The sequence below is a fragment of the Thecamonas trahens genome (genome assembly GCF_000142905.1).
Source record: "Thecamonas trahens ATCC 50062 unplaced genomic scaffold supercont1.52, whole genome shotgun sequence".
Classification (NCBI taxonomy): Eukaryota; order Apusomonadida; family Apusomonadidae; genus Thecamonas; species Thecamonas trahens.
Window position 1 is genome coordinate 213,827 of NW_013657628.1, and position 24,093 is coordinate 237,919.

A 24,093-nucleotide genomic window follows, 5' to 3' on the forward strand; every position below is an offset into this window, starting at 1 on the left:
GGGGAGGGGAGGGGGGGGGGGAGGGGGAGGTGCGTACCCGGGGAGTGTACCGCAGCATCTACTGCTGAGGATATGTCCATGGTGCAGTATTAGGGGCGGGGGAGGGGGGAGGAGGGAGGGGGGGGAGGAGGGGGGGGAGGCGGGGAGGGACGAGTGCGTGATGGGTTGGCGCGACGGGAGACGGGCGGCCGTCGAGCGGCCACCTACCAGGCAGGGGCTGTGGGTGTGGGGTGCGGGTGTTGAGAGGTAGACAATGAACGATGAATGAGTTTAGGGTGTAGGGTGGTACTGTCCTACTTCATCTCGGTCCCGTCATCGTCATCGTCGGAGGCGTTGTGATGGACGGCGCCCACGAAGAACTGGAGGACGATAAAGGCGATAAAGTAGCCAGCGATGGCGAGCGAGACGATGACGTATGGCGCGGCGCCCCACTCTTTGGCCTTCATGCCGAGGTAGACGTTGATCATGGCAAAGAGTGAGAGGAAGCGGCCGAACCACCAGTGGAGGATGTCCGGGAAGATGGGGGTACCCTTGCGGTCGGGCGACCACATGAGGTTGGCCAGCTCGCCGAGGATGGGCTCGAAGAAGGTGACGATGACGATGAGAAGGCCGATGATCTTGTGGGCCTTGTTCTCGCCCTTAAAGTCCTCCTGGGTGAACCAGATGGCCATGCCAAAGGCGGCAAAGGTCATGAGGACAGCGAGCCACTGGGTGACGCGGTGAACGCGGAACCACCAGACGCCGAGCGCGTCCTTGAGGTAGCGGGCGGTAAGGATGCCACCGGGGATCATAAAGATCCAGGCAAGGATCATGAGCCAGGCGTGGGCCTTGATGATGCGCTCACGGAGATTGTCCTCGGTCACCTTGCCGGTGAAGAAGTTGATCTTGATCTCGGACGTCGACGTCGACGCGTGCTTGGACGGCAGCGAGAGGGCGGTACCTGCGCCACCACCGGGCGTCGCCGACCCGATGGCCCACACAATGTTGATGTCTGAGTTGGTGATGACGGCGTCGCCGGCCTCGTTCGTGTTGAGCGCCCGCACAAACTCGACGGTCATTCGCCCGCCGACTTCGGCGCCGGCCACGGCCTGGGCGTCCTGCTGGGCGTCAGCGGCGGGTGCGGCGCGGCCGGATGGGTTCTGCCGGTCGGAGACGATGTAGCCGCCGCTGGCGGCAGTCGACGCGTACGCCATCAGCACATCGCCGGGGCCCATGAGGCCGGGGCGAGTGGTGAAGCAGACAGCAACCCAGCCGGCGGTGCCGGACTTGGACAGCGACATGGAGATGACATTGCGGACCGTATCAACCTTGAACTTCATCACAAAATCGCCGTCGGCATAAGTAAAGGCGTCGGTAAGGTCGACGGCGGCGGACGACGGTGGAGGCGGCGCGGCCGGCGGCGGCGGTGGCGTGCACACTGCCGTCGTGGTGAAGTCGATTGAGAACTTGTTGTAGGCGCCAGAATGAAAGTCGCTTGAAACCGGCGGATCCGATGGGTTCGACGTGCTCATGGCAAAGGCCATGGCGTTGGAGCCGGTCCCGGCCCACGTCAAATCCTCACTGTCGGCAGGTGCATCGAGCGCCTTGGTCCATCGAGCCGTGAGCACGCCGCCGACGCGCTCGACCGCGCGGTTGGTCAGTGAGTTGGTTGAGTCGATCGAGATGACCTCGTTGCCGGCTGCCGAGCGGAAGCCGTCCAGCACCTTGGGCGTTGTGCCGTCGAGAAAAGCAAAGGCAAAATCGCCACCCGACATGGTTCCGCCTGAAAAGCGGGCGAGACCAAGCCAGCCGGCGTCAATGGGTGCCGAGATAGCAAGGTCGACTGTCGTGGCGGACGTTTTGTTCCAGTACACCTTGATGTCGAGCAACTCGTTCACCCGCTGGCACTCCATGCCGTCGCTCAGTGCTCCATGGGCGGGGCCTGTACCAGCCATCGGTCCCAACCGGCCGTGCAGAGTGAGTCAAAAAAACGAGCCTTTCGATCGCTCCTTCCGCCCTCTGGTCCACGCGCCCTGACTCGCCCTCGTCCACGTACCTGCTGCCAACACAGCCACGAGCACGGCCAGGCATGCAATGCCAACCACGCGCCGGGTTACGATCATCTCGAATCCTTTGAAGCAGGAAGCAGAGGCGAGACGTGTACCAAGCGTAGGGTCTTTCGCCCCGTGCAACAGGTTGAAAAGCTAGGCTCAGGCATCATGTCGTCAGCCAGTTTCGCGCCTGGCGCTGGCCAAGGCATGAGAGATGATGGAGATGGAGAGAGAAGGAAGAGGTTAGAGGGGAGGGGAGGAGTGATGCGGAGGAGGAGGGGAGGAGGAGGAGGAGGGAGGAGGGAGATGGCGAATACAGACATCCCCGCAGTCGATGAGGAAGCAGTGGGAGGTTCGGATGGCATCCTGCACACCTGCACATGTAGCATGCAGGTAGAAGGGTTGCGGCGTGTTAGTAGTGATGATGACAAAGTGTGGTGCAGTCGCGGGTTGGCAAGCGGTGCAAACTCACGGGTGGCTGCGGCAGGCGAGGGGAGGGGGTGCTCTGACGTATGTATCGGGCTGGAGTAAGAAGGTACGAGGTGCTGAGCCGGCGTGTCATGTCTGCCAGATATGTTTGTCTACACCGTGGTGGTAAGCAGCTTTTGAGCTGCGCGATCTAGCGAGCGAGCGGATGAAGAAAGTTGTTCGCTGCCTGGGCGACGCAGTTGGTCGCACATCTAGTGGATGTTGCGGACCACCTTTTTCATCAACGGGGTCTTAGACTCGGCGAGGGCAGCCTCGAGGACAGAGGTGAGGTGCTTCATGTTGGCGTAGTCGAGCTGAAGGACAACCGAGGGGTGTGCCGCGTCCTTGAGCTGCAGCTCGAGGTAGTACAGCGGGTTGACCATCGAGTGGACGGAGCGTGAGGCGAGCTGGACGTCGAGGCGCCACGAGGCGTGGTGCAGGCGTGGGAGGGTCATGGACAGTTCGGCCTGGACCAGGCGAATGTTGTCGACCTCGGCCAGATAGAGGGCCAGCATGGCGTCCTGGAGGCCGGTTGGCCAGGCCATGGGTGCCAGACACTCGCGGAACTCGGCCTCGGTGAGGCGGAGCTTGGCGGCCTCGGAGAAGAGGAAGCACAGGCCCTCGACCGAGGCCTCCACAACATCGACAGCCACGCCGAGCTTACTGGCGGCTCCGGCAAAGACCTTTGTGTTGGCGCCGTGCTTGAGGAACTGGACGGCAAGGGTGCAGAACTGGTCGACCGCCGCCGACGGGAGGCCCGCCAGGTGGGCGAGGTCGGTCTTGAGCTCGTCCTTGAGGACAAGGACAGGCATTGTGTGTGTGTGTGTGTGTGTGTGTGTAGAGTTAGGGTAGGGGTGGAAGGGTGGTAGGTGAGGGGGGTGAGGTGGGGGTGTGAGGGGTGGCTGGCTCGTGACTGGTTGGTTGGCCTGCGACTGGTTAGGGAAAGTGGGAAGTGGGGAAGGGGAGGGGGAGGAAGGGGGGGGGGGCGGCCGGAGGGCGAGCGGTGGGTGGTGGGGAGGGGCAGAGGTGGGAACGTTCGGGAACATGACCTTTGTCCAGGCCACTCGTCCCACCACACACACGCACAGCCACACACACGCAAAGGATGGCACAGCAGGGCGCCACCCTGCAGAACTTCAACAATGAGCTCGTGAAGAGTACGTGGGTGGCAAAGGGTTGCGGCCGGCGGCCGCCGTTTGCGGCGCCGAATTTGCGCGCGCTTTGCCGCCGCCACACGCCCGCCGGCGGGGGTCACCGGGCGCGCACTGCTGCACGCAGGCTGCCGGCAGTAGAGTAGAGGGGGTAGAGGGGGGTAGGGGGGCTGGTGGGTGGCGGTGGGTGTGGGTTGGGGTGATGGCAGGGGCGCTGCATGCGGCAGTGAGCGACTCACGGGCGGCGGGCGGCGGGCGGGCGGCGGCGGGCGGCGGCGGGATGGATGTAGGTATCGAGGAGCTGCGCGAGAAGCGCGAGCAGATCTCCCGGGCGATCCTCAAGGAAGAGGAAGAGAAGGCAAAGATCTCGAATGGTACGTCGGGAGGATGAAACAACAGTTAGGGGAGCACGAGGAAGAGAAGACGGGCAGGGTGGACTCATGGTGCTTGACTTGCTGGCGACGGCGGCGCAGACCTGCGGATCCTGACTGAGCGACTGTCGCGGATCAATGAGTCGCTTGCGCGCAAGATCTCGGCGCGCAACGAGTACGACAAGACCATCCAGGAGACGGAGCAGGCGTACATGAAGATCCTGGAGTCGTCGCAGACGCTGCTGCATGTGCTCAAGCGCGAGACGGTCAACCTCAACAAGCAGGTCGGCCAGTGAGCGGCTGCCCTCTTGCGGCCCATGTAAAGAAATGCGTACACTCGTCCGAGGCTGTTTTGGCCACCCATGTCCGGGACGAGATGTCATCGCGGGCGGGCACGGTTGATCCGATCGACAAGCCATACGTGCCGTGACAACAAAGCGGAGCAGACGATGCCGCTGGGAGAAGAGAGGAAGAGCGAAGAGTACGTGAAGTGCCAGGCAGCAAAGATACACATGTGGGGAGCGATGTCGGTCATCGGCTATGGCGAGACAAGCGACAAGTACCGAAGTTACCCGTCTGAGACTGGTTGGTTTCTCGCCGATAATTCATGTTCTGCAACAGATACAGTCTATCCAGCTTGCTCAAGTCATGAACACAACTCCCGCTTGTTGTTGATGTGCTGTATAGCATGGACGATCAAGTCCTTGGCGCGTTGTGCAGGGGTTTCCTTCAAGAGCTTCCTCCGCCTGCTCCAGCAGAGGGCTTTAGGCAAATTGTAAAATATTTCAGTATTCGTAAATATATTTGATTATATAGATTCAAAAATAAAAACGGTAACAAAAACGCTTCAATCATATAATTAAATATTTTGAATAGATTTGTTTATTTTATATAAGTATATAGTTAAATGGAGGCACGTCGGTCGGCGTCCGGCAGCTGTTGAGTTGGGCCTAGCTTCCGTCACCCCCCACAGCTTCGCTCTCCATTCCAGACCTCATCAGGTAGCTTGATCGGCAAGCTCTGAACAGCTTTGATCTGTTGTCGACGTGCAGATGGCTCTGCGTGTGTGAATCAGTGTCGGAAACCGGCCAGGTGGAGCTTCCGCTGGTGCTGGGTCCGAGTCCGGAGATCGCGTTTCTTGCTGGGGCCACTGGCTCCTCCTGCCGCACCACTCCGCACCACTCCGCTCTTACACGTGCTCTGTCGCCTGTGGATGGCAAAGACCAGTACGCATGCCCCCCCCTTCCCCTTCCCTTCCCTTCCCCCATCTTCCGCTACCCTTCGCCGTTTCTTCTTCTCTTCCCCCTCCCTCTCTCCCCTTCCTTCCACCTCCTTCTGCCAGCCTTTCTTCCATTCGCACCACCACCTCACCCACCCGCCCACCCCCTTTCGACCGTAGAACGCGTAGCACTCCCGCACAACAACGAGCGGCCGGTAACACACCCGTCGACACCCTCATCCCCCCCTTTTTCTCGCGCCATGGCATCTGGATCGTCTGCAGGCTCTGGACCGAAGATCGAGATCCTGCGGATCCCGCCGTTCTCGTACCTGCATGTCACCGACTCGAACACCAACGTGACGCGGGTGGTGGAAGGCCCGCAGACCTTTACCTGCATGGACCACGAGGTTGTAGTACTCGGCCCGGTGCCGATGGTAGCGCTTCCACCGCGGCACTTTTGCATCGTGTCGAATCCGGTTGTCCGCGACGGCGCGAGCGGCGCCGTTGTCTTTGACGGCCACCACCAGGCCAAGCTGCGCCACGGCGACCGCGAGGTCCGGCTGGCGCGCGACTACCCGGACCCATTTGCGCTGTATCCGGGCGAGGAGCTGACGCCAAAGACCATGATTCCGCTACAGGTTGTGCCCGAGAACACGGCCCTGCGCCTGCGGGCCACGCGCGACTTTACGGACCGCCTCACCGAAGACGCGCCCGTCGCGCGCTGCGCCGGCGAGGAGTGGCTCTTCCGCGGCCATCGGACCTACTATCCGCAAGTTGAAGTGGAGATTCTCGACACGCTCAAGGCTGTTGTCCTCGGGCCCAACCAGGCGCTCCGCCTGCAGGCCCGCAACTCGACGGTCGACTCTACCGGGACCGCTCGCTCTGCCGGCGAGGAGTGGCTTGTCCTCTCCGAGGGCGCGTACTTGCCGGACGTCGAGGAGATCGTGGTCGGCGTTGTCGACGCCGTCGTCCTTACCAACACCACCGCCTTGCACCTCCGGGCTGAAAACGACTTTACCGACGTCTACGGTGTCGAGCGCAAGACTGGCGACGAGTGGCTGGTGACCAAGGCCATGCGCGAGATGCACATTCCGGGCGTTGCCGAGCACGTCGTGAGCGTCGACGACCTCATCACCCTCGCCAACGGTGAGTACGCTGTCGTCAACGATCCCGTCGATCTCGAGTCTGGCGAGCCCGACATCGGCGCCCAGCGCCTTGTCCTCGGCCCAACCTCGTTCTTCCTCCAGCCTGGCGAGCGCCTTGATGACGACGTTGGCATCGGAACGGCCTGCGTTCTTGGCGAAGAGGAGGCCCTTCTCCTCACCGCCCGCTTCAACTTTACTGACGATGCCGGCGTTGCCCGCCGTGCCGGCGATCGCTGGCTCTGGTATGGCCCGGGCTCGTACGTCCCGCCGCCCGCCGTCCGCATCCTCGCCCGCAAGCGCGCCCTCGTCCACATCGAGGGCTGGCTCAACGCCTTTTTCTGGCTCACTACCCACTCGTTTGCCTGACCGCCCGCCCTCCCGCTCAGCCTCCATCCGGATTGTGCCGTCGTGCAGGAACTTTCCGAATTGAATTCTACCGCGCCCTGCCCTGACGACTGGGGGGGTACCAGGCTGCCGGGTGAGCCCCCTCCCACCCCACCCCACCCCCCATACGCCCTGCAGACATGTCGTCCGAAGGGTGGACCCGCGTGGGCAAGGGCAAGCGCAGGGCCCGCAACAGAGCCCGCTCGGTCTCGGCCCGCCTCCCGCCGCACGACGCCTCTGTGCGCGCCAACCCGTACGCCGGCATGCCCGACCCGGACGCTCCACCCGACCCGGCGGCAGCATCCCCGGCGAAGAGCCCGCCACCCAAGTCGCCGGCTGGCTCGCCGCCAGCCATGCTACGGTCGGCTGCACCTGCACCCACTGCTGTACCCGCCGCCCGCGTCGGCCGCGGCGCGGCTCCAGAACTCGCGCGCGGCTCAAAGAGCGCCGCCTCCGCCCGGGCGAGCGGGCGGCGGGCGCGCGGGAGCGAAGAAGACAAGGACCACTGGCGGCGGTTCCAGATGCTAATCGACTCGGTCCACACCTCGATCGACTCGCTGTACCAGCTTTGCGAGGTCCGCGAGTCGGTCGACGAGTGCGAGGAGGTCGCCCGGGTCCTCGCCAAGTCGTCGGCCGACTTTGACCTCCTTGTTGACCGCATCCGCAAGCAGACTGCGCATCAGAACGAGCCCAAGGCTAAGCCCATCTCGTGGGACGTCCGTGGTGCATACGTCTCCAAGACTGCACCCATTTCGTGGGCGAACATCGTCCGCAACCCGCTGGCCGCATCCGCCGCCGCCGCCACTGTCGCCGCCGTCGCCGCGCAGGCGGCTTCCCCGGCTGGCTCCAAGGCCAAAGCCAAGGCCAAGGCTAAAGCCAAGGCCAAGGCCCAGACCAAGGCCAAAGCCCAGGCTGCTGCTAATGCCAGCTCGCCGCAGCACAGCCCCAACCGGATGCGCTCAGCTCGCCGCACGCTCGATCTCTCGCCGTCGGCCGTCAGCTCTTCGGCCACGGCCGACCGCTCCACTTCACCACGCACGGCGAAGGCTCCGTCCGAGCCGCTGCCCGATCTTGAGCTTGAGGCCTCGTCAGAGGTCTCACCCGAGTCTGGCTCGGGCAAACCAGAGACCTCGCCAGCAGCGGCACCGCTCTCCGGATGGAGCGACGACGACGAGCTGCCGACGGGCGAGTTTGACCCTTTCCAGGAGTTTGCTGCTCGGTCAGGCAAGCTTGCATGGGCCGACTACACCTCGCCGCAGTCGCCAACCCGTGGACGCAACCTCCACCGCAAGCTCTCGTCGCCCGAGCGCAAGAAGCGCAACCCGCACGAGGCCGCACGTATTGCGGCCGAGAAGCAGGCACGGGCACAGGAAGCCCGCGAGCGGGTCGAGCAGGAGAAAATCCTTCGGGCGCGATCACACCACAACGAGCGCGTCGCCGCACACCGTGAGCTCGAGCGGCAGCGTGCGCAGGAACGCGCCGCCCGCGCCGACGAAAAGCAGGCCAAGGCTGCGGTCCTACGCGAGGAGGCACTTGCCGCCAAAGTCCGCAAGGCTCAGGCCGAAGACGCCAAGGTCCGGGAGAACGCCATTGTGCGCGAGCTCTCCGAGGCTGCGTCGCGGGCCGAGCTGCAGCGGCGGTTGCTCCGCGACGAGGCCCGGACTGCCGAGCTCCGCGCTAAGAAGGAGGAGAAGACCAAGGCCAAGCGCGCCAAGGACGCGGCCAAGAAGCGGATCGTTGGCGCGGCTGGGCCGGGTACGGCCCCGCTCAAGCCCAAGATCTGCCGAGTCTGTGTCAGTGACCTGCCAACACCAACCAAGGCCTCCATCGCCAAACATCTCAAGTCGCAGGCCCACGTCGTTGCCGCCGCCCGCCTTGCGCTCACCGACGGAGACATGATCAACTCGCCTGTCGTCGACGCCCGCACCGCCCTGCTCTCACTCACGGCTGCCGAGCGCGAGGCCCGCGCCGCCCGCGCTCAGGCTGGGCGCAAAAAGGGCAAGAAGCTCCGCGCCGCTGCCGCCGCCATACGACTCTCGCCGCACGGGCTTGAGGCTGTCATCGCCGCCGCCTGCCGTGCCGAGTTTGGTGCCATGCCACCGGCGCCAAAGAAGACCTCCCTCACCCCGCTCGCCAGTGCGTTGCGCGAGTTTGTAGCTGCTGCCGAGCGCGGGCGCGCCCTCACCGCGCTCGACGTTCAGAGCGGCTTCCATGCCGTCCGCCGCGTTGCGGCGCTGTACTCACTACCGTCGGTGCGCGGCTCGACGTCAGGCGTTCACTTTGAGGCCTGGTCGCGGCTGGTCACCTCGGACGGTGTCATTTTTGCGCTCCTCGACATCATTGCCCTCAGCAATGTTCCGCCCTCAATCTTGGGTCTTTCCTCGGTCGTGCTCCTCGAGGCTATTCGGGCCTCTCGCCACGTCAGGCTTGCCATTCTGGCGTCAGGCAAGGCGTCGGCACTCGTCCGTGCTACCATCACGCTTGTCTCCAAGACGCTGGTGCCGAGCGAGCTCGAGACCGCAGCCTCCCTCGTGTGCGCGTTCACCATCCTCTGCTCGGCGCGCGACAGCGCTCCTGAGCTCAGCGACGCTGCGTCTGCCGAACTTGCGGGCAAGCTCGATCCCGACGACGCGGCAGGCTTTGCAGAGCTCGAACCGCGGATCCGGCGGCTTCGCACCAACCTCCTCAAACAGGCGGTCCACATGCAGGCTGTTGAGGCCGTCGTCGACTGTATGATGACGTACGGCGAGCTGACGTTTAGCTCGCCGCCCTCGCCCACCACCGCCTTTGTCATTCGCGCGCTGCAGATGCTCAACTCTCTCGCCGGCGCGGCGCGCGACACGGCCGACGACGACGGCTCATCCGGCTCGACTGTCGTCCGGTCGCTCCTCCTCACTGCGTTCCAGCAGGCTTCAGTCCCAGCGCACATGGTCACGTTTCTCAACTCGATCCTCCTCCGCGCTGGCCCTCTCGAAACCGCCGACTCCGTGCCGGCGCTGTCGCCGGCGACACTCACCGTCTTTGAGCTCGCGCTCCGCCTCATGAACACGGTTGCGGCGTCGGACGCGGTCCTCGTCCAGACCGCGCTCACCGAAGAGTCGCTGCTCTCGCGACAGGAGGCCGTCCACATGTTCACCAACCTCTTTGTCTTTTGCACATCGGCTGGCTCGTCGGCAGAGATGCTCCTTGCCGAGCTCCTCCTGCTCATCGGCTACTACGCGGCGTTCAATTCTGATGCACAGGAGGCGCTCGCCACCGGCCGCCGCCCCACCTTGCTTCAACGCATGACCACGTTGCCGTTCAAGTACTTTTCGTCCCCGGCGCTCCGTCCCATCCTCCTGCCCTCACTCGTTGCCGCCGTCCACAATGCCCCGCTCTCGCTCTCGCTCCTCAAGGAAGAGGTCTCACCAACGCTACTTGTCCGCTTCCTCGTCGAGCTCCGCGACGGCTCATTCCCTGCCGACGCCAAAGAGTGGCGGTACAACCCGCTCGCTCGGTTCCCAGAGTCAGAGATCGAGCGCGCCATCACGTTTCTCGACCCCGAAACTGCCTCCTCGTCGTCAGCGTCGGCATCGGCGCCGGCGCCGGCGCCGTCGTCGTCAGAGTAGCACCTGCTTCCCAACGTCACATGCTCACGCTCGCTCCGGCCTCGCTTGCCAGCGCTGCCCATGACACAAACGCAACTCGAAAGCCCTCGTCGCGCAGCAGCGCCAGGTACGCGTCCAGCTCGGCATAGCCGCGACTCGGATCGGCCGCCAGAAACTCGGCCGACGAGAACCAGGCCTCTTGCACAACTCGAGGCGCCGACGGGGCGATCCGGCAGCCAGGCATAGTGTAGCCAAGATCCTCAAACTGCGGCGCGATGACCTCTGCGTACAGGCCCTTGCCCTCCTGCAGATAGCCCCACGAGCCGATGTAGGCGTCAAAGGCGTCGTTCATCATCCCGTTCTCAACTTCGGCAAAGAACATGTTGCGCGAGTCCTGGTGGGCGGCGATGTGAGCCTTGAGACCGTCGTTGTCGAGTGTGAGGATGTCGGTCTCAAGCTTGGCCCTAGCCGCCCGTCGCAGGCCGCGCGATGAGCGCGCAAAGTGGGCGGCGTATTCGACGGCCATCGCGCGGGTGATCTCCGGCTCGCAGCTTTCCCACTTGTCGAGCACGCCCCGGCCGGCACCGTAGACAAAAATGCCGAGCGGGGAAAGGAGGACGTCAACCATGTTGGCACCTGTCGGGTTGGAGAGGAAGCCAGAGTTGGCGGCGGCATCCTGGACTGCGCCGATCATGTCCTCGGACGAGATGAGGTTCGGCACATTGATCGGCGCCTCGTCGTCGTTGTCAAACTCGATTGGATGGGTGTGAAAGGTGTACGCCGCGTCGTCGGCCGCCGTGTCCGCCACCGTGTACCCGTCGGTTGCGTATCCACACCGCGCCTCGGCCTCGACCTGGCTCGTGGCCATCGCCACCGTCCCGTCGCCGGCCACCTCGAGCACGCCGGCCAGCTCGACGCCAAGCTCCTGCGACCGCACCCACATCCCGCGCAGCGCCACCAGACACGACCTGGGGAACGTCAGGCGCAGGCCCGAGGCGCCGCTGCCGCCATCTGCCATGTCGTGCCGAGAGATGTCCTGCTCCGCCGGAGGCAGCAGCCCAGCTGCCTGCGTCCGCTATCTGTGCCCGCTGCCGATGGCGAGCCCACACTTCTCCGCCCGACAGGCACCGCTCGCCACCCTCCCCCCCGCCGCCCACGCCCACCCGGCACTTGACCACGCCCTCCTCCTCCCCTCCCCCCCCCCCCCCCCTTCCTCCACTATGTGGGGCCAGCGGTTCCCCGCACGGGCATACCGACAGGCGCGCGAGGTTGTGTTGTGCTCGGCAAAGTACCGCCCGCTGCTACTGCTTGTGCTGGCGTGGCTGGACGGCCCGGGCCTGGCCCTGGCGGCCCGGGTGTGCCGGCACTGGGCGACGACGGTGGCCACCTCTGACTCGCTGTGGCGGCGGCTGTATGTGCGGCACTTTGCGCGGACGCTGCCGCTGTCGGCGGCGGGCCTGCCCGGTGGGAGCGGCAGGCCGGGCGCGGCGGCCATGCGCGAGGTCTACACGGCGCGGTACGCCGAGGAGCGCGAGTGGGTCCGCACACCGCTGCGCCACCTGGAGCTACCGCACCCGCTTGCCGGCCAGCCGGCCGTGGCCGTCCTCCTCGCTCCGCCGCCCAAGTCCGACCTGATCCTCATCGGCGCCCACGGCACCATCTGCGGCTATGCCGCCATCCGCGCCTCGCTCTCGCTCATCGCCAACCGCGGCCTTCCGCCGCCGACCGTCGCCTTCTCCACCGGCTATCCGCTTGCCTGCGGAGCACTCTCGCCGGGTGGCGAGGTGCTAGTGGTTGGCGGCTCAAAGCTCGCCAAGTGGGATATCTCGTCGACGCTGCCCATGTGCGTCGCCGTCTTTGTTGGCCACGACGACGCCGTCACCGACGTCGAGCCAGCCTGGTCGGCTCGCAACGATCTAGGCCTGCTGCTCTCGGCATCGGTCGACAAGACCGCTCGCCTGTGGGACGGCGCCACCGCTGCTTGCCTTCGGGTCTTTGGCGGCCACGCCGCCGGTCTCGAACGCATCTCCTGGCTGGCCTCGGCCGAGGCCTCGCACTTTGTCACGGCAGGCAACGACGGCGTCCTCCGCGTGTGGCGCGTCGACTCGGCCAAGTCGCTACTCTCACTGCCATCGTCCAAGGGCCTGGCTCGTGCCTGGGCTGTCTCGCCTGGGCCAGACTACTTTGTCTCGGGCCACTCGGACGGCAACGCCCGGGTCTGGCGCCTGGACTCCACTCGCGGCTCACCGGCTGTCGACGTTGTCCTTGTCGGCCATCGCGCCGGCATCACTGCTCTCCAGGTCTCAGGCTCCAAGCTTGTGACGGCGTCAGACGACGGCTCGCTTCGGGTTTGGCGCCTGGCTGCGCTGGGTGACTCGGCTCGCTTTGCGCCTCTGCATATCATGGCTGCACACGCTTCTGGTGCCGAGAGCATGCGCAGCTCGAAGAAGCAGCCGAGCCCGCCAAGCGGCCCGCGACCACCGCGTGGCCCCGCGCCGCGGCCGCCACGCGGCCCACGGCCGGCCCGCGGTCCGGTGGTTCGGCCAACGCACGGCGCCTCGACAGCGCTTCCGCCGCTCACTACCCGAGGACTGGCGACTCGGCGGCCCGAGTCGGTCTCAGCCAACGTGTTTACCGCTTCCGAGTGGTCTCAACTCGCGCTCGAGTATCCGGACATCCGCGCCGAGGTCGAGACGGTGCGCGGCCAGGCAGGCAAGGCCAAGTGGTCGCGACTGCGGACCATGCTCCGCTCCTCGGTCCTCACCACCATCAACGACCGCGTCCTCGAAGCAAAGCACTGGCTCCGCATCTCTACCTCGGCGACTCCGCAGGACTACATGGACTACCTCACTCGATGGCAGCGCGGCGATACCGAGCCCTCGTTTGCGCTCCAGGCCGAGGCACGGGCTCAGTTCCGTCCTCGGCCTGGCGGGACCGCACACGGTCCACGGGCGCGGGCCCGACTTGCCGCCTCCATTCGCGAGCAGCGCCGAGAGGCGGCAGCGGCTTCTCGCGCCGCCCGCGCCGAGGCCGCTCTTTCGAACCCGGTCGAGCTGCCGCGGTCGGGTCTGTCGTCGGCCACCGTGGCCGAGCGTGCGCTGCGGAGGAAGCAGAAGGAACGCGCTGAGCGGAGCCGCCAGCGTGGGCTGCTCTCCACCCGGTGCTTTGCCTTTAAGCCATCGCTGGCTGCAGCGGCACTCAAGGCTGCATCGCAGTCGTTCAAGGCGCTCGAGCCACAGAGCCGACAAAAGCCGGGGGCTGTCCGCAAAGGTGATGGCCACTCTGCTCTGCGGCAACTCTCGCTCTCGACCCTGTCAAGCTCGACCACCGCCTCGTCAGAGTCGTGCGACTTCAACACGGCGTTCATTGCCTCGGTTTCGTCAACCAAGCCGCGGCCAGCGCCGACAGCGGCCCATCAGCTACGGTCGCTACGACGACGGACATCGATCTCAGGCTCGCGGTCGGGGTCACGGTCTGCGTCGCGGTCGGAGTCAATCTCGCGCCCTTCGTCTCGGGCCGGGCTCGACGCGCCTGTCCGGCCACCAGGGCCGGTTAAGACGTCGACTGCGCCAGATCTGTGGGCTGCCGCCGGAATGGCAGGCCCGCGAAGGGGTTCGACGCCGCGCGAGGCGATGGTTGTACCACAGCTGGCGGTCAACATTGTGCCGACCGAGTCGGCTGCTTCGACGCCCACGGGCTCGTGGGGAACCAGCGGTGGACTGCAGCGAAGCAGCCCGAAGCGGCGGCGGCAGCGGCGGCGAGCGCAATCGGTCTCGGGCAAATCGGGGCGACGAGCGAGCATGTCGTCTACGTCGTCGTGCACCCGCGATGACACCAACCTGCTCTCGCCACGAAGGACCAAGAGCACAAAGGCGCAGGTGCGGCGAGCAAGCTTGGCTGGCGCGCTCACCTCGCTTGCACCGCGGCCGTTTGACGACATTGCTGAGGCCACCTTTGAATCGAGCATGGCAATGGCCAACGTCATGCTACAAAGCGTCCGCGAAGTGCATGCGGACTCGCAGACGACGCTCGACAGCTCGGCCAGCTCGTTGGCCTACTCAAACCTGGCCGCCTTTTCGCTGAAAACAAAGTCTGGCACGTCGTCGTCAAGCTCGAGCTCCTCCTCCAGTTCGGGATCAGGCTCGGGATCGGACTCGGGGTCGGACTCGGGGTCGGACTCGGGGTCGGACTCGGACTCGGGCTCATCGACATCAGACTCGAAGACCGAGTCAACGCGGGCGGACCTGACCGAAACGACGAGTATGCAGACCGAAGGCACAGATCTGGTCTTCCAGGTCCGCCCGCAGGTGGCACGGATGCGGACAGTGGGCAAGGGCGCGCTTGAGGTTGACCACGGCTCGCTCTCTGAAGTGGTGTTTGATCCGCGGGCGACGACCAACGAGCGCGATGTCGACAAGTACTCGACACGACTGCACCGCGACCGCGTGGCGTGGGCTGCGCGGACGATAGTGCTCGGATCCCCGGTGTGCGCCATGGCGTTTGAGGACAACGTGCTGGTGGCGTCATGTATCGACGGCTCTGTCCACATCCTCGCGTTCAAGCCCCTGCACGCCATCGACTACGCCGACGACGAGGACAGCGGGCAAGGGCGGTTCCCGTGGCATTTGGTCACGACGTAGTACACGACAGCGTTTTAAAGGTGGCCTGCAGAATCGAGGCACGGCTACCCGTGGTAGACCGAGGCCTTTGTGCGGCGGTGGTCGCCGAGCGAGACGTCACGCTGCAGCTCGCGGGCGAGGCGGCGCTCGTAGGCCTCGCGCTCCTCGCGCATGGACTCGTATTCGCGGCGCTCGCGCTCCTCGGCGCGGTCGCGTGCGGTGGCGCGCTGCTCGGCCTGGATGAGAAGAGCGCGCTTGTACTCGCGCTCCTTGGCGAGCTTGTTTGCGGCCTCTTGTGACTCTGCGACCTTTGCCATCTCCATCTCGCGCTCCAGGCGCTCGCAGGCGAGGACCTGCTCGCGGCGCTCCTCGGCCTTGCGGGCGAGCTTGATGGCAATCTGCTGGCGGCGGGCCTCGAAGACCTCGGCCATGAGCGCCTCGCGGGCACGGGCCTCTGCATCCCACTGGGCCTGACGCTTGGCCCACTCGACTTCGAGCTGCTCGGCGCGCATGCGGTCGAGCTTTGCATCGTTGGCGGCCTCACGCTCCATCTGGCGGAGCAGGTGGGAGCGATACTCGAGGGCCTCGGCCTTGAGAGCGAGGCGGGTGGCAGCCTCGCGCTCCTCGACGCCCTTTTCGGCCTCGACGAGGTCGTTGATGATCTTGATGTCGTTCTCGCGCTCGCGGCGGGCCTCCTCCTGGCGACGGGCAAGCGAGAGCTGGTTGTAGTAGTCGAGCTCGGCGCGGCGGTCTGCGGTCTGCTGAGCGTGCAGGAGCTTGCGGCGGTCTGCGGCCATGGCGTCGAGCTCCCACTGTTGCTGGAGGAGGGCAGCCTCTTCAGTCTTGATGGCCTCGGCGGCGGCCTTGCGTGCCGCGTGCTCGGCCATCTGGTCCTCGAGAGTGCCCATCATCTCGCGGGTGAGCATAGCGGCGCGCTGGCGGTCCTGGACCTCGCGCTCGATCTTAAGCTGGCGGTTGGCCTCCCACTGGGCAGCATACTCGGCCTCCTCCTGGAACCGGGCCTCACGCTGGCGGGCCTTGATTTCGAGCTGCTGCTCGCGCTCAGCGTTGACCATCTGCTGCATCTTTTGCGACTTGAGGTGGCGGATCTCGTCACACTCGGCCCGCCAGCGGCGGTCCATCTGCTCTTGCGCAAACTTGGCCCGCTCATCCTCACGCTCCTCACGCAGCTGTTGCGCGCGGGCGCGCATGCGCTCGATCCGCTGCTCGGGCGTCTCGTACGTCAGCGCGATCTCCTCGCGGAGAACCTGCTCTTCCTGTGCGTACATCTGCCTCAGCTTGGCCTTGCGGGTCGCCAGCGCCTCATCGTCGGCCTCCTTCAACGAATCGTACGTTCGCCGCACGTTGTTGGTCCGGATCCGCTTGTTTGTCCGCTGCTCAAACTCCGCCTTGAGCTGTGCCTCGTTGAGGTAGTTGACCTGTGTGGGGGGAGGGATGAGAGTGAGTTGGGCGGAAAGGGGGGGGGGGGGAGGGGTAATGGCTATGGGCAGACTCAGCAGACCAGCAGCCATGGCCCATGCGGGGGGGGGGTGGGGGGCAGCAGACCAGCAGCCATGGCCAATGTCCCCCTCCTCACGCCGCTCCCGCCTTCCCGTCCAACACCCGCTCTCCCGACTCGGAGCTGGACATGGGTGCAGGGAGGGGGGGGGGGAGGGGGGGGCATAGTAGCGTGGAGGTGATGGTGCGTGTAGCAGCAATGGGGAGGGCAGCATGCAGTCGGTGTGTGGGGCGCCTGCCCCTTGCCCTTGGCCGACCCCAGGTCCTCCTCCTTCTCCCGCCAAAGGCCACAAACGGCTCACTCACTCGGGCTGCGCGCGCACATTGTGTCTGGCTGGACGTACCTTTTCCTGGTGGGCACGGATGGCATCCTCACGCCTACGCCGCTGCTCAATGAGCCGGGACGGGACGTAAGCCATAGTACTCGCTCTGTGTTGGGCTTGTGTGTGTGTGTGTTTGTAGGGGGTGGGGTGGGGTGGGGGTGGGGGGGGGGGGGGGACGAGCTATGTGTTGAGGTCGCTCCGTCACGCAACGTGCGTTGGTTGGCCCGTCTGTTTCACTCGCAGTGACGGTTGCGACGGGTGAGCGAAATTGTGGCCTTTGGACGCACATCATCGGCCAAACCATACATGGGCAGACGCACGATCACTGTGGTGAGGGTGGACAACGGCTCCCATCATCTTCATCTTCCCAACCACCACCACCGATGTGTACCCGACATCGTGACCGACCTCGTTCTCGGCAGCAACCTTCCTGGAACTCGTTCCGGATTGTCGCTTGAGACTTGGGGTTGACCCCAGCAGGGGGATGGTCAAGGCGCTGAGGGCTGTGATGATGGGAACGTTTTTGATGGGGATGTGCTGCCGCAAGACTGACGCCCGTGACCGGTCTTCTCGAGGCCCTCTTCCTACCGAGGTCCAAGGCCGGACCAGAAACCAGATCAGTTCAGATCAGCACGCCCCATGGATGCCTCTCGCTTCCATCCAGGACGTATTTCGGCTCTTGCAATGTTGACAGGACAGTGCACTGGATGCTCAGATCGCGGGAGAGGATCGTGCATGCTGCGGCGCTCATGGCGAAGAGGCTGCATCCAAGCGGGAAGAAGAGGACGCTGGCCGAGATCGAGGTGGGATTCTCGGCCTTGGCGGCAGCAAGCGCGGTAAAGACGAGCAGTGGAGCTGGGCCGCACGTTGCCCACACTGCCCAGAATCCTCCCGGCTTTCTCCTCCTGTACGCGCAGTACCCGCCGGCTTCAATCGCCAGCATGCCGAGCATTGGAGCTGTAAAGAAGCCGAGCAGCGGCGCGAGTGCTATCCACCACGTCCACGCCACCACCTCGCCAAGTCGTAGTGCCAGAAAGACGACGCCGAGCGGGAGCAACACGGCTTGGATCGCGGTCGAGGCCACCATGCTTGCACCAACCCACCGATCCCGTCGCCCGTGCCAGTTCCGGACGCGCCACACACCGTCGCCTCGCCAGAGAGCTACAAGGGTGATGAGGGCCGCAAGCGTCATCAGGTACAGTGGGATGAGAACTACCGGCCAGCTCCAGGTCACGATACCGTCGGCGCGGAGTCCGACCGCCGCGATCCAGCTGGCTACCACGACGCAGACTGCTGTCACCATCGCCTCGGCCACCAACCAGCTCACACCCATCCTCACGTGCTTCGACTTCCGCGCAATGTACCACTGCTGAATGGGAGGAATGCACGGTGGGATGAGGCTCACTGTTGCCAGCGGGAGCAGCACCACCCACCATCCTAGCCTGATCATGCCACCCATCTTGCCCATTGCCAGCACAACCGTCAGCCAGATCAACGCAAGAGTTACGCCAACAACAACGCACTTTGCCAGAGTCCTACGTCGCTTGATCTCCTCGTGCTGGCGCCTCTTGATCAGTACCGCACTCTGCGAGGCAAACCCCTGGGCCGCCTGGCGCCGCTTCGTCGCCAGCAGATCAATCCGGTTCTGCGCGCGTTGCTGCTTGCGGGCGCGCATAAAGCGGGCGGCGTAGCAGTGTCCTTTCTCGTGCTGCATCGGCTCTATGCATATCTGCGCCATGATCGAGGTCCGCGGCGGTGCCGGAGCCATGCCTACAGCCACGATCGCCGCTTGCATGCCATCCCAGCTGAGGAATGGCTGCCACAGCCACGGCTCCCGCGACCACTTCCGCCAGCGCACGCTCACTGCGCTGCAGCGCACAAGGGAGATGAGATCAAGGTGCGCGAAGATCTCGACCATCAGCTCGGCGGGAAGTTGTGCAATGGTGACGTTGCCGGTCGCGACGTCGGCTTCCGCATCGCACTCATCGTCGCTGTCGACAAAGAACTCGTCCGCACTCTCGCCCCGGCCTCTGCTTGGCAGCCCCCCCTCCAGCATGCCGGCGATGGCATTGATGCGAGACGGGACTCGGATCTCGAGGTAGAGGGCATGTCGACGGACAGGACACGCCGGGTACTCTCCCCGGACTAGCAGCCCCTCGTCCGAGTCCAAATCTGAAGAGTAGCTGTCAGGCAGCTCACCGAGCTGTGGCGCGCGCAGCGTGGGCTCATCGCAGACGCGCAACATACAGGCAGGCCGAGACTGGCTCCGTGAGCAGACGTTGCGGCCCACGGGCTGATGCAAGCGAGTGTTGGTCCAGTGATTGCCAAGTGCGCGCCGTTTTGGGGTTGGGCGGCAGCGTGGAAGCCGTCGTCCATTTCTGCTCAAGGCCCGCGCGAACATGTGATCTCGGGTAGACCGGGAGTGTGAGTGTACTGTGCAAGAGTGAGGGCTACAGGACAACCACGGGGTTGGCTACCTTGGCCAGCCGCTGTCGATTACTTGAGAGACGAGTGGGCGGAACGAAGGTAGCGCAGAGGCCGAAGACCATGGTAGGGTAGAGCGGGACAAAGAGGACAAAGGCCGAGAAGGCGCCGGGCTTGGCTGCAAGAGCGGCGACGAGGGTAACAAAGACAAAGAGCGGGAGGGCAAAGGCCAGGCAGGTGGCAAAGTACGTACCCATCTGGGAGCTGCCATCAAAGTAAAGGTCGATCTCGTAGCCGATGAGACCGATGACAGGGACAGCCATCGCGATCAGGAGCGGAGCAAAGACCAGCCACCAGTTCCACGCCACAGTGCCGTGGAGTTTGAGGCCAAGGAAAACAATAAAGGTAGGCAGAGCGAGGGCCATGGTGGTCGCCGCCATTAGGGTTTGGATGCCTGTCACGCGATGCCAGCCCGAGTCGTGCAAGGTTCGATCCCAGCCGACGTCGACACACCAGGCGCAGTTGAGAGCGAGAAAGCCCATGACGAGGAGATAAATGGGAAGCAGGAGAGCAGACCAGGGCCAGGTGATGTCACCTTCGACGCGTGCTCCGATGGCCACAACCCAGCCGGCGACTGCCAAGGCCAAGCAACCCGCCAGGCTCTCGCTCACCACCCACCAGCGGACGCGCCTCGGCTTGTGGTTCACGCCGATGTAGAACCGGTCGATGGTGCGGGCGAATGGGAGGAGGAGGACCACAAGCTCGAGCGGAGCCAGGACGAGCGCCCAGTGCAGCGAGATAAAGCCATCGATCTTGGCTGCCATGAGCATGACTAGAGTCCAGAGCAGCGCCATTAGCAGCGGGAGCGCCAAAGACATCACCACCGTCTCGCGGTAGCGCTCGCGGAGCGACTGGACGGTATGAACGTTGGGCTGGGAGCTGCGGCAGACCTTCTGACGACACTCCCGCTGTTTCCGTAGGCGATGCGCTTCGGCAACCATCCGGCGCTGGCTGAGCAGATGCAAGACGAACTCGCGTGGCGACTTACCGGCAGTCAAGGAGAGGTTCGGGTGGGAGGTTGCCACGCTGTTCGGAATGCGCTCCATCCTGCTCACATTCAGTTCAAACTGGAGTTCGCTAAGCTTCGTGATGTGCTTCCAGAGCGACGGATCGCTCGCCCAGTAACGCCAAGTCCGACACACTCTTGTCGCGCTCAGCAGGCCGCCGAGATCCAGGTACGAGAAGATGAGCAGCAGCAGCTCAGCGGGCAAGTCTTGGACGGTGGCAATTGCGGGCGAGGCAGCACTCTCTGTCCTGAGCAATCCAAGCTCAACATCGCCGCAGCCGACACCCGAAGAGGTCGACGCAGCGCTGGCGGAACGCGCCAACCCATGACTGCCGTCTCGGCCGTCGTCGTCATCGTCATCATCATCATCAGGATCAAACCCGATGACCTCGGCGGTCTGGTACCAGGGCGGGCGGTCAGATGTGTCTCGCGCAGTGGAAGGCATGAGACACGCAAGCGCTTTCCGCGGCACAACAAGATTCAGATGATGCGGAGGCGGCGGAGCAAGCACAGCTGGGAGATGGGCCAAGACCAGGTCCTTCTCATCGGTATCGAGCGAGCATGAGCTCTCGGTCACCGACGCCGACGCCGAGCTCGCTACAGGCAGCGAGCGGGGCAACGAGGCGAACGACGGCGAGGCTGACGACGAGGCTGACGACGAGCCCGCGCTCAAGTTCCTCATCGAGTGCGGTCGGCGTGCCGTGCGTGAGGGTGTGGCGGCGAGTGCTCACTGCCCCCGATTCGGCGCGACAGGCGGCTTTACGCTTGGTTTCGTTGCCGACCAGCTGCGCCCAAACGGGGGAATGGCCTGTAGCGGCTGCGAACGAAAAGAAGGAAATACGCATCGATCTCAGGACTCGTGCTGGAGAGTCATCGCATGTGGTTCGGACGCCGACCGACAACTGTCATGCGCGTTGTCGCCAACGTCGGTGCTGTCGTGATGCCTGCTATTTGCTGACGTGTGCAAAGGGGGGGGAGCTCGGCCTCGGCCTCGGCTCGCCGGGCCTCGACGGCTGGCGGTAAGTGTGGCTGGTGTGCCATGACCTGCCCTCACCGAGATATCTCCATGCCCAGATCACACACTGATCGATGGCGACGGTCATGGTGTTGGCCATGGCGTTGACCAGGGCGGTGGCCAGGGTGGTGGCCATGGCGGCGGCCATGACGGCGGCCATGGCGTTGGCCAGGGCGGCGATGGTTGGTGCTCGTCAGCCGAAACCCAATCGGCATCACCACGACCCGCCCCGCTCGCCTACACCCTCTATCCTCCGCATGCTGCACACCGCGATCACACCAATGAGCACATAATCCCATCTAACCACAATGTTTCCCCTTGCCCTTCCCCTTCCCTCCTCCATCCCCACCCGACAGAGGTTGGACAAGCTCCAACGCGACACGTTGGCGCAACACTGGTGCTCGTCAGCCGTCATCTGCCGAACAGCGGGCGACCAACCGAGAACGACAGCCAGAGACACCCGCCCCCCCTCCCCCCCCCCACGACCTTCCCGGCAGTGTCTCTTCGAGCACACCCCTCTGTTCAAACACAAGTACGCACCCTTGCACCCCCCCGTCACCCGGCCGTCTCCCTCTCTCTCTCTCTTCCCCACTCACCCCTCAAACCCCCTCACTTTGTGCCCCATGGCTATACCCATGCCTCGGGACGGGACGGAATGATACCAGTGCTGCGCGTTGGATCGATTTTTGTGGGCGGAGCAGCGCGTCAGACGAGCGCCGTTGCTGGGCGCGGAGCGGCGGCTGCTGCTGCTGCGGCTTCTACTGCCGGAGGGCTTGCTGCCTCGAGTGGAGTGCGGAGTGTGCATGTTCCGGCCAAGGAGTATGAAATTGTGGACCACAAGGTGGACGCTGTGGTGGTGGGTGCCGGTGGCGCGGGTCTCCGGGCTGCGGTGGGTCTCCAGGAGGCCGGCCTCAACACCCTCTGCGTCACGGCTCTCTTCCCGACGCGGAGCCACACGGTGGCTGCGCAGGGCGGAATCAACGCCCCGCTGGGGTCGATGCACGACGACGACCCGCGGTACCTGTTCTACGACACTGTCAAGGGCTCGGACTGGCTCGGCGACCAGGACGCCATCTCGTACATGGCCAACACGGCTGTGGACGCGGTCATTGAGCTCGAGAACTACGGCGTGCCATTCTCGCGGACTGCCGAGGGCAAGATCTACCAGCGGCCGTTTGGCGGGCAGTCGCTGGAGTTTGGCAAGGGCGGACAGGCGCACCGGACGGCGTGTGCGGCTGACCGGACTGGGCATGCCATGCTCCACACCCTGTACGGTGCGGCGGTCAAGGCCGGCGTCGACTTTCACGTCGAGTCGTTTGCGCTGGACCTCATTATGGACGATGCCGGCGAGCGGTGCCTTGGCCTGATGACGATGGACATGGAGACCGGGGTCCTGCACCGGATTTCGGCTGCGGCGACGGTCATTGCGACGGGCGGGTACGGGCGTGCGTACGCGTCTTGCACCTCGGCGCACACCTGCACCGGCGACGGTGGCGCCATGGTCTCGCGGGCCGGCCTCCCGCTCTCTGACGTCGAGTTTGTGCAGTTCCACCCGTCGGGCATTGCCGGCGCCGGGTGCCTCATCACGGAGGGTGCGCGCGGCGAGGGCGGCTACCTGCTCAACGCCGACGGCGAGCGGTTCATGGAGCGGTACGCGCCGACGGCCAAGGAGCTTGCGTCGCGCGACGTTGTCTCGCGGGCGATTACGGTCGAGATTCTCGAGGGCCGCGGCTGCGGCCCGAACAAGGACTACGTCCACCTGCAGCTCTCGCACCTCCCGCCCGAGGTGCTCGCGGAGCGGCTGCCGGGCATTTCCGAGACGGCGGCCATCTTTGCCGGCGTTGACGTCAACCACGAGTCGATTCCGATTGTGCCGACCGTCCACTACAACATGGGCGGCATTCCGACGAACCACCGCGGCGAGGTGCTGACCAAGCGCGGCAACGACGACTCGGCGGTTGTGGGCGGCCTGTTTGCGGCCGGCGAGGCCGCGTGCGCCTCGGTTCACGGCGCCAACCGCCTCGGCGCTAACTCGCTCCTCGACCTCGTGGTCTTTGGCCGCTCGTGCGCACACCGCATCGCCGAGATTGTCAAGCCTGGCCAGGGCGGCCCGGCGTTCGAGTCGGACAAGGGCGACAAGGCCATCGACTCGCTTCACGAGCTGCGCTACGCCAAGGGCGCAACGCCGACGTCGGCCATCCGTGCCCAGATGCAGAACACCATGCAGAACCGCGCGGCCGTGTACCGGACGCAGGACTCGCTCGCCGCTGGCGTCGGCGAGATGGCCGAGGCCTGGAACGCCTACAAGGACATCGGCATCACTGACCGCTCGCTTGTCTGGAACTCGGACCTCATCGAAGCCCTTGAGCTCAAGAACCTGCTCACCTCGGCCGTCCAGACCATCAACGCCGCCGAGAACCGGAAGGAGTCGCGTGGTGCCCACGCCCGCGACGACTTCCCAGACCGCGACGACGAGAACTGGATGAAGCACACCCTCACCTGGATCGACGAGGATACCGGCAAGGTCTCCATCGACTACCGCGCCGTGTCGGACAAGCCGCTCTACTCGGAGTTTGAGCCTGTCCCGCCCTCCAAGCGCGTCTACTAAATCCCCACCGCCCTTCCGCCCCCTCAACCAATGACGCCCGTCTCCGCCACCCAGCCTAGCCAAGCACCGAGCACCTTGCCCTATCTGCACTCCACTCCCAGGCACCTACGATGGACGACGAAGACCTCTACGATGTACGCCCCCCCCGTCTCCACCCTCTCCCCC

At 64.9% G+C, this 24,093-nt stretch overlaps 11 protein-coding genes across 11 annotated transcripts in view; 5 read left to right on the top strand and 6 right to left on the bottom strand.

Annotated features, from left to right (window-relative positions):
* Nucleotides 1–58, bottom strand: part of AMSG_09623 (uncharacterized protein) — a gene marked incomplete at its 5' end in the record, with an annotated part of 1,796 nt that extends 1,738 nt beyond the window's left edge. The window contains one exon of the mRNA XM_013898723.1: nucleotides 38–58. Coding sequence (XP_013754177.1) covers nucleotides 38–58 — 21 coding nt within the window. The remainder of the gene's footprint in view (nucleotides 1–37) is intronic.
* A 235-nt stretch (nucleotides 59–293) lies between these two features.
* On the bottom strand, nucleotides 294–2,102 carry AMSG_09624 (uncharacterized protein; the record flags this gene model as incomplete). The annotated part of the gene is made up of 2 exons (XM_013898724.1): nucleotides 294–1,921; nucleotides 2,036–2,102. The coding sequence occupies 2 exons, from the start codon at nucleotides 2,100–2,102 to the stop codon at nucleotides 294–296; spliced, it is 1,695 nt and encodes a 564-aa protein (XP_013754178.1).
* Nucleotides 2,103–2,710: 608 nt separating this feature from the next.
* On the bottom strand, nucleotides 2,711–3,544 carry AMSG_09625 (COMM domain-containing protein 2; the record flags this gene model as incomplete). The annotated part of the gene is made up of 2 exons (XM_013898725.1): nucleotides 2,711–3,289; nucleotides 3,533–3,544. 2 exons carry the CDS (start codon nucleotides 3,542–3,544, stop codon nucleotides 2,711–2,713), a joined length of 591 nt encoding a protein of 196 aa, XP_013754179.1.
* A 17-nt stretch (nucleotides 3,545–3,561) lies between these two features.
* On the top strand, nucleotides 3,562–4,359 carry AMSG_09626 (sjoegren syndrome nuclear autoantigen 1). The gene is made up of 3 exons (XM_013898726.1): nucleotides 3,562–3,655; nucleotides 3,940–4,023; nucleotides 4,123–4,359. The coding sequence occupies exons 1-3, from the start codon at nucleotides 3,604–3,606 to the stop codon at nucleotides 4,314–4,316; spliced, it is 330 nt and encodes a 109-aa protein (XP_013754180.1). The 5' UTR covers nucleotides 3,562–3,603; the 3' UTR covers nucleotides 4,317–4,359.
* Nucleotides 4,360–5,188: 829 nt separating this feature from the next.
* AMSG_09627 (major vault protein) lies at nucleotides 5,189–6,830 on the top strand. The gene is made up of 2 exons (XM_013898727.1): nucleotides 5,189–5,246; nucleotides 5,420–6,830. The coding sequence occupies exons 1-2, from the start codon at nucleotides 5,234–5,236 to the stop codon at nucleotides 6,748–6,750; spliced, it is 1,344 nt and encodes a 447-aa protein (XP_013754181.1). The 5' UTR covers nucleotides 5,189–5,233; the 3' UTR covers nucleotides 6,751–6,830.
* A 78-nt stretch (nucleotides 6,831–6,908) lies between these two features.
* AMSG_09628 (uncharacterized protein) lies at nucleotides 6,909–10,376 on the top strand (the record flags this gene model as incomplete). Its single annotated transcript, XM_013898728.1, has 1 exon — nucleotides 6,909–10,376. One exon carries the CDS (start codon nucleotides 6,909–6,911, stop codon nucleotides 10,374–10,376), a length of 3,468 nt encoding a protein of 1,155 aa, XP_013754182.1.
* A 24-nt stretch (nucleotides 10,377–10,400) lies between these two features.
* AMSG_09629 (uncharacterized protein) lies at nucleotides 10,401–11,377 on the bottom strand (the record flags this gene model as incomplete). Its single annotated transcript, XM_013898729.1, has 2 exons — nucleotides 10,448–11,377; nucleotides 10,401–10,416 (listed from the first exon to the last, which is right to left on the bottom strand). The coding sequence occupies exons 1-2, from the start codon at nucleotides 11,371–11,373 to the stop codon at nucleotides 10,401–10,403; spliced, it is 942 nt and encodes a 313-aa protein (XP_013754183.1). The 5' UTR covers nucleotides 11,374–11,377.
* A 198-nt stretch (nucleotides 11,378–11,575) lies between these two features.
* AMSG_09630 (uncharacterized protein) lies at nucleotides 11,576–14,995 on the top strand (the record flags this gene model as incomplete). Its single annotated transcript, XM_013898730.1, has 1 exon — nucleotides 11,576–14,995. One exon carries the CDS (start codon nucleotides 11,576–11,578, stop codon nucleotides 14,993–14,995), a length of 3,420 nt encoding a protein of 1,139 aa, XP_013754184.1.
* Nucleotides 14,996–15,025: 30 nt separating this feature from the next.
* Nucleotides 15,026–16,928, bottom strand: AMSG_09631 (flagellar associated protein). The gene is made up of 2 exons (XM_013898731.1): nucleotides 16,837–16,928; nucleotides 15,026–16,413 (listed from the first exon to the last, which is right to left on the bottom strand). Exons 1-2 carry the CDS (start codon nucleotides 16,909–16,911, stop codon nucleotides 15,040–15,042), a joined length of 1,449 nt encoding a protein of 482 aa, XP_013754185.1. The 5' UTR covers nucleotides 16,912–16,928; the 3' UTR covers nucleotides 15,026–15,039.
* A 389-nt stretch (nucleotides 16,929–17,317) lies between these two features.
* Nucleotides 17,318–20,345, bottom strand: AMSG_09632 (uncharacterized protein; the record flags this gene model as incomplete). Its single annotated transcript, XM_013898732.1, has 3 exons — nucleotides 17,318–19,018; nucleotides 19,362–20,178; nucleotides 20,272–20,345. The coding sequence occupies 3 exons, from the start codon at nucleotides 20,343–20,345 to the stop codon at nucleotides 17,438–17,440; spliced, it is 2,472 nt and encodes an 823-aa protein (XP_013754186.1). The 3' UTR covers nucleotides 17,318–17,437.
* Nucleotides 20,346–20,630: 285 nt separating this feature from the next.
* AMSG_09633 (succinate dehydrogenase flavoprotein subunit 1) lies at nucleotides 20,631–23,928 on the top strand (the record flags this gene model as incomplete). The annotated part of the gene is made up of 6 exons (XM_013898733.1): nucleotides 20,631–20,705; nucleotides 20,763–20,840; nucleotides 20,872–21,018; nucleotides 21,284–21,324; nucleotides 21,433–21,512; nucleotides 21,986–23,928. 6 exons carry the CDS (start codon nucleotides 20,631–20,633, stop codon nucleotides 23,926–23,928), a joined length of 2,364 nt encoding a protein of 787 aa, XP_013754187.1.
* Nucleotides 23,929–24,093: the final 165 nt, after the last annotated feature.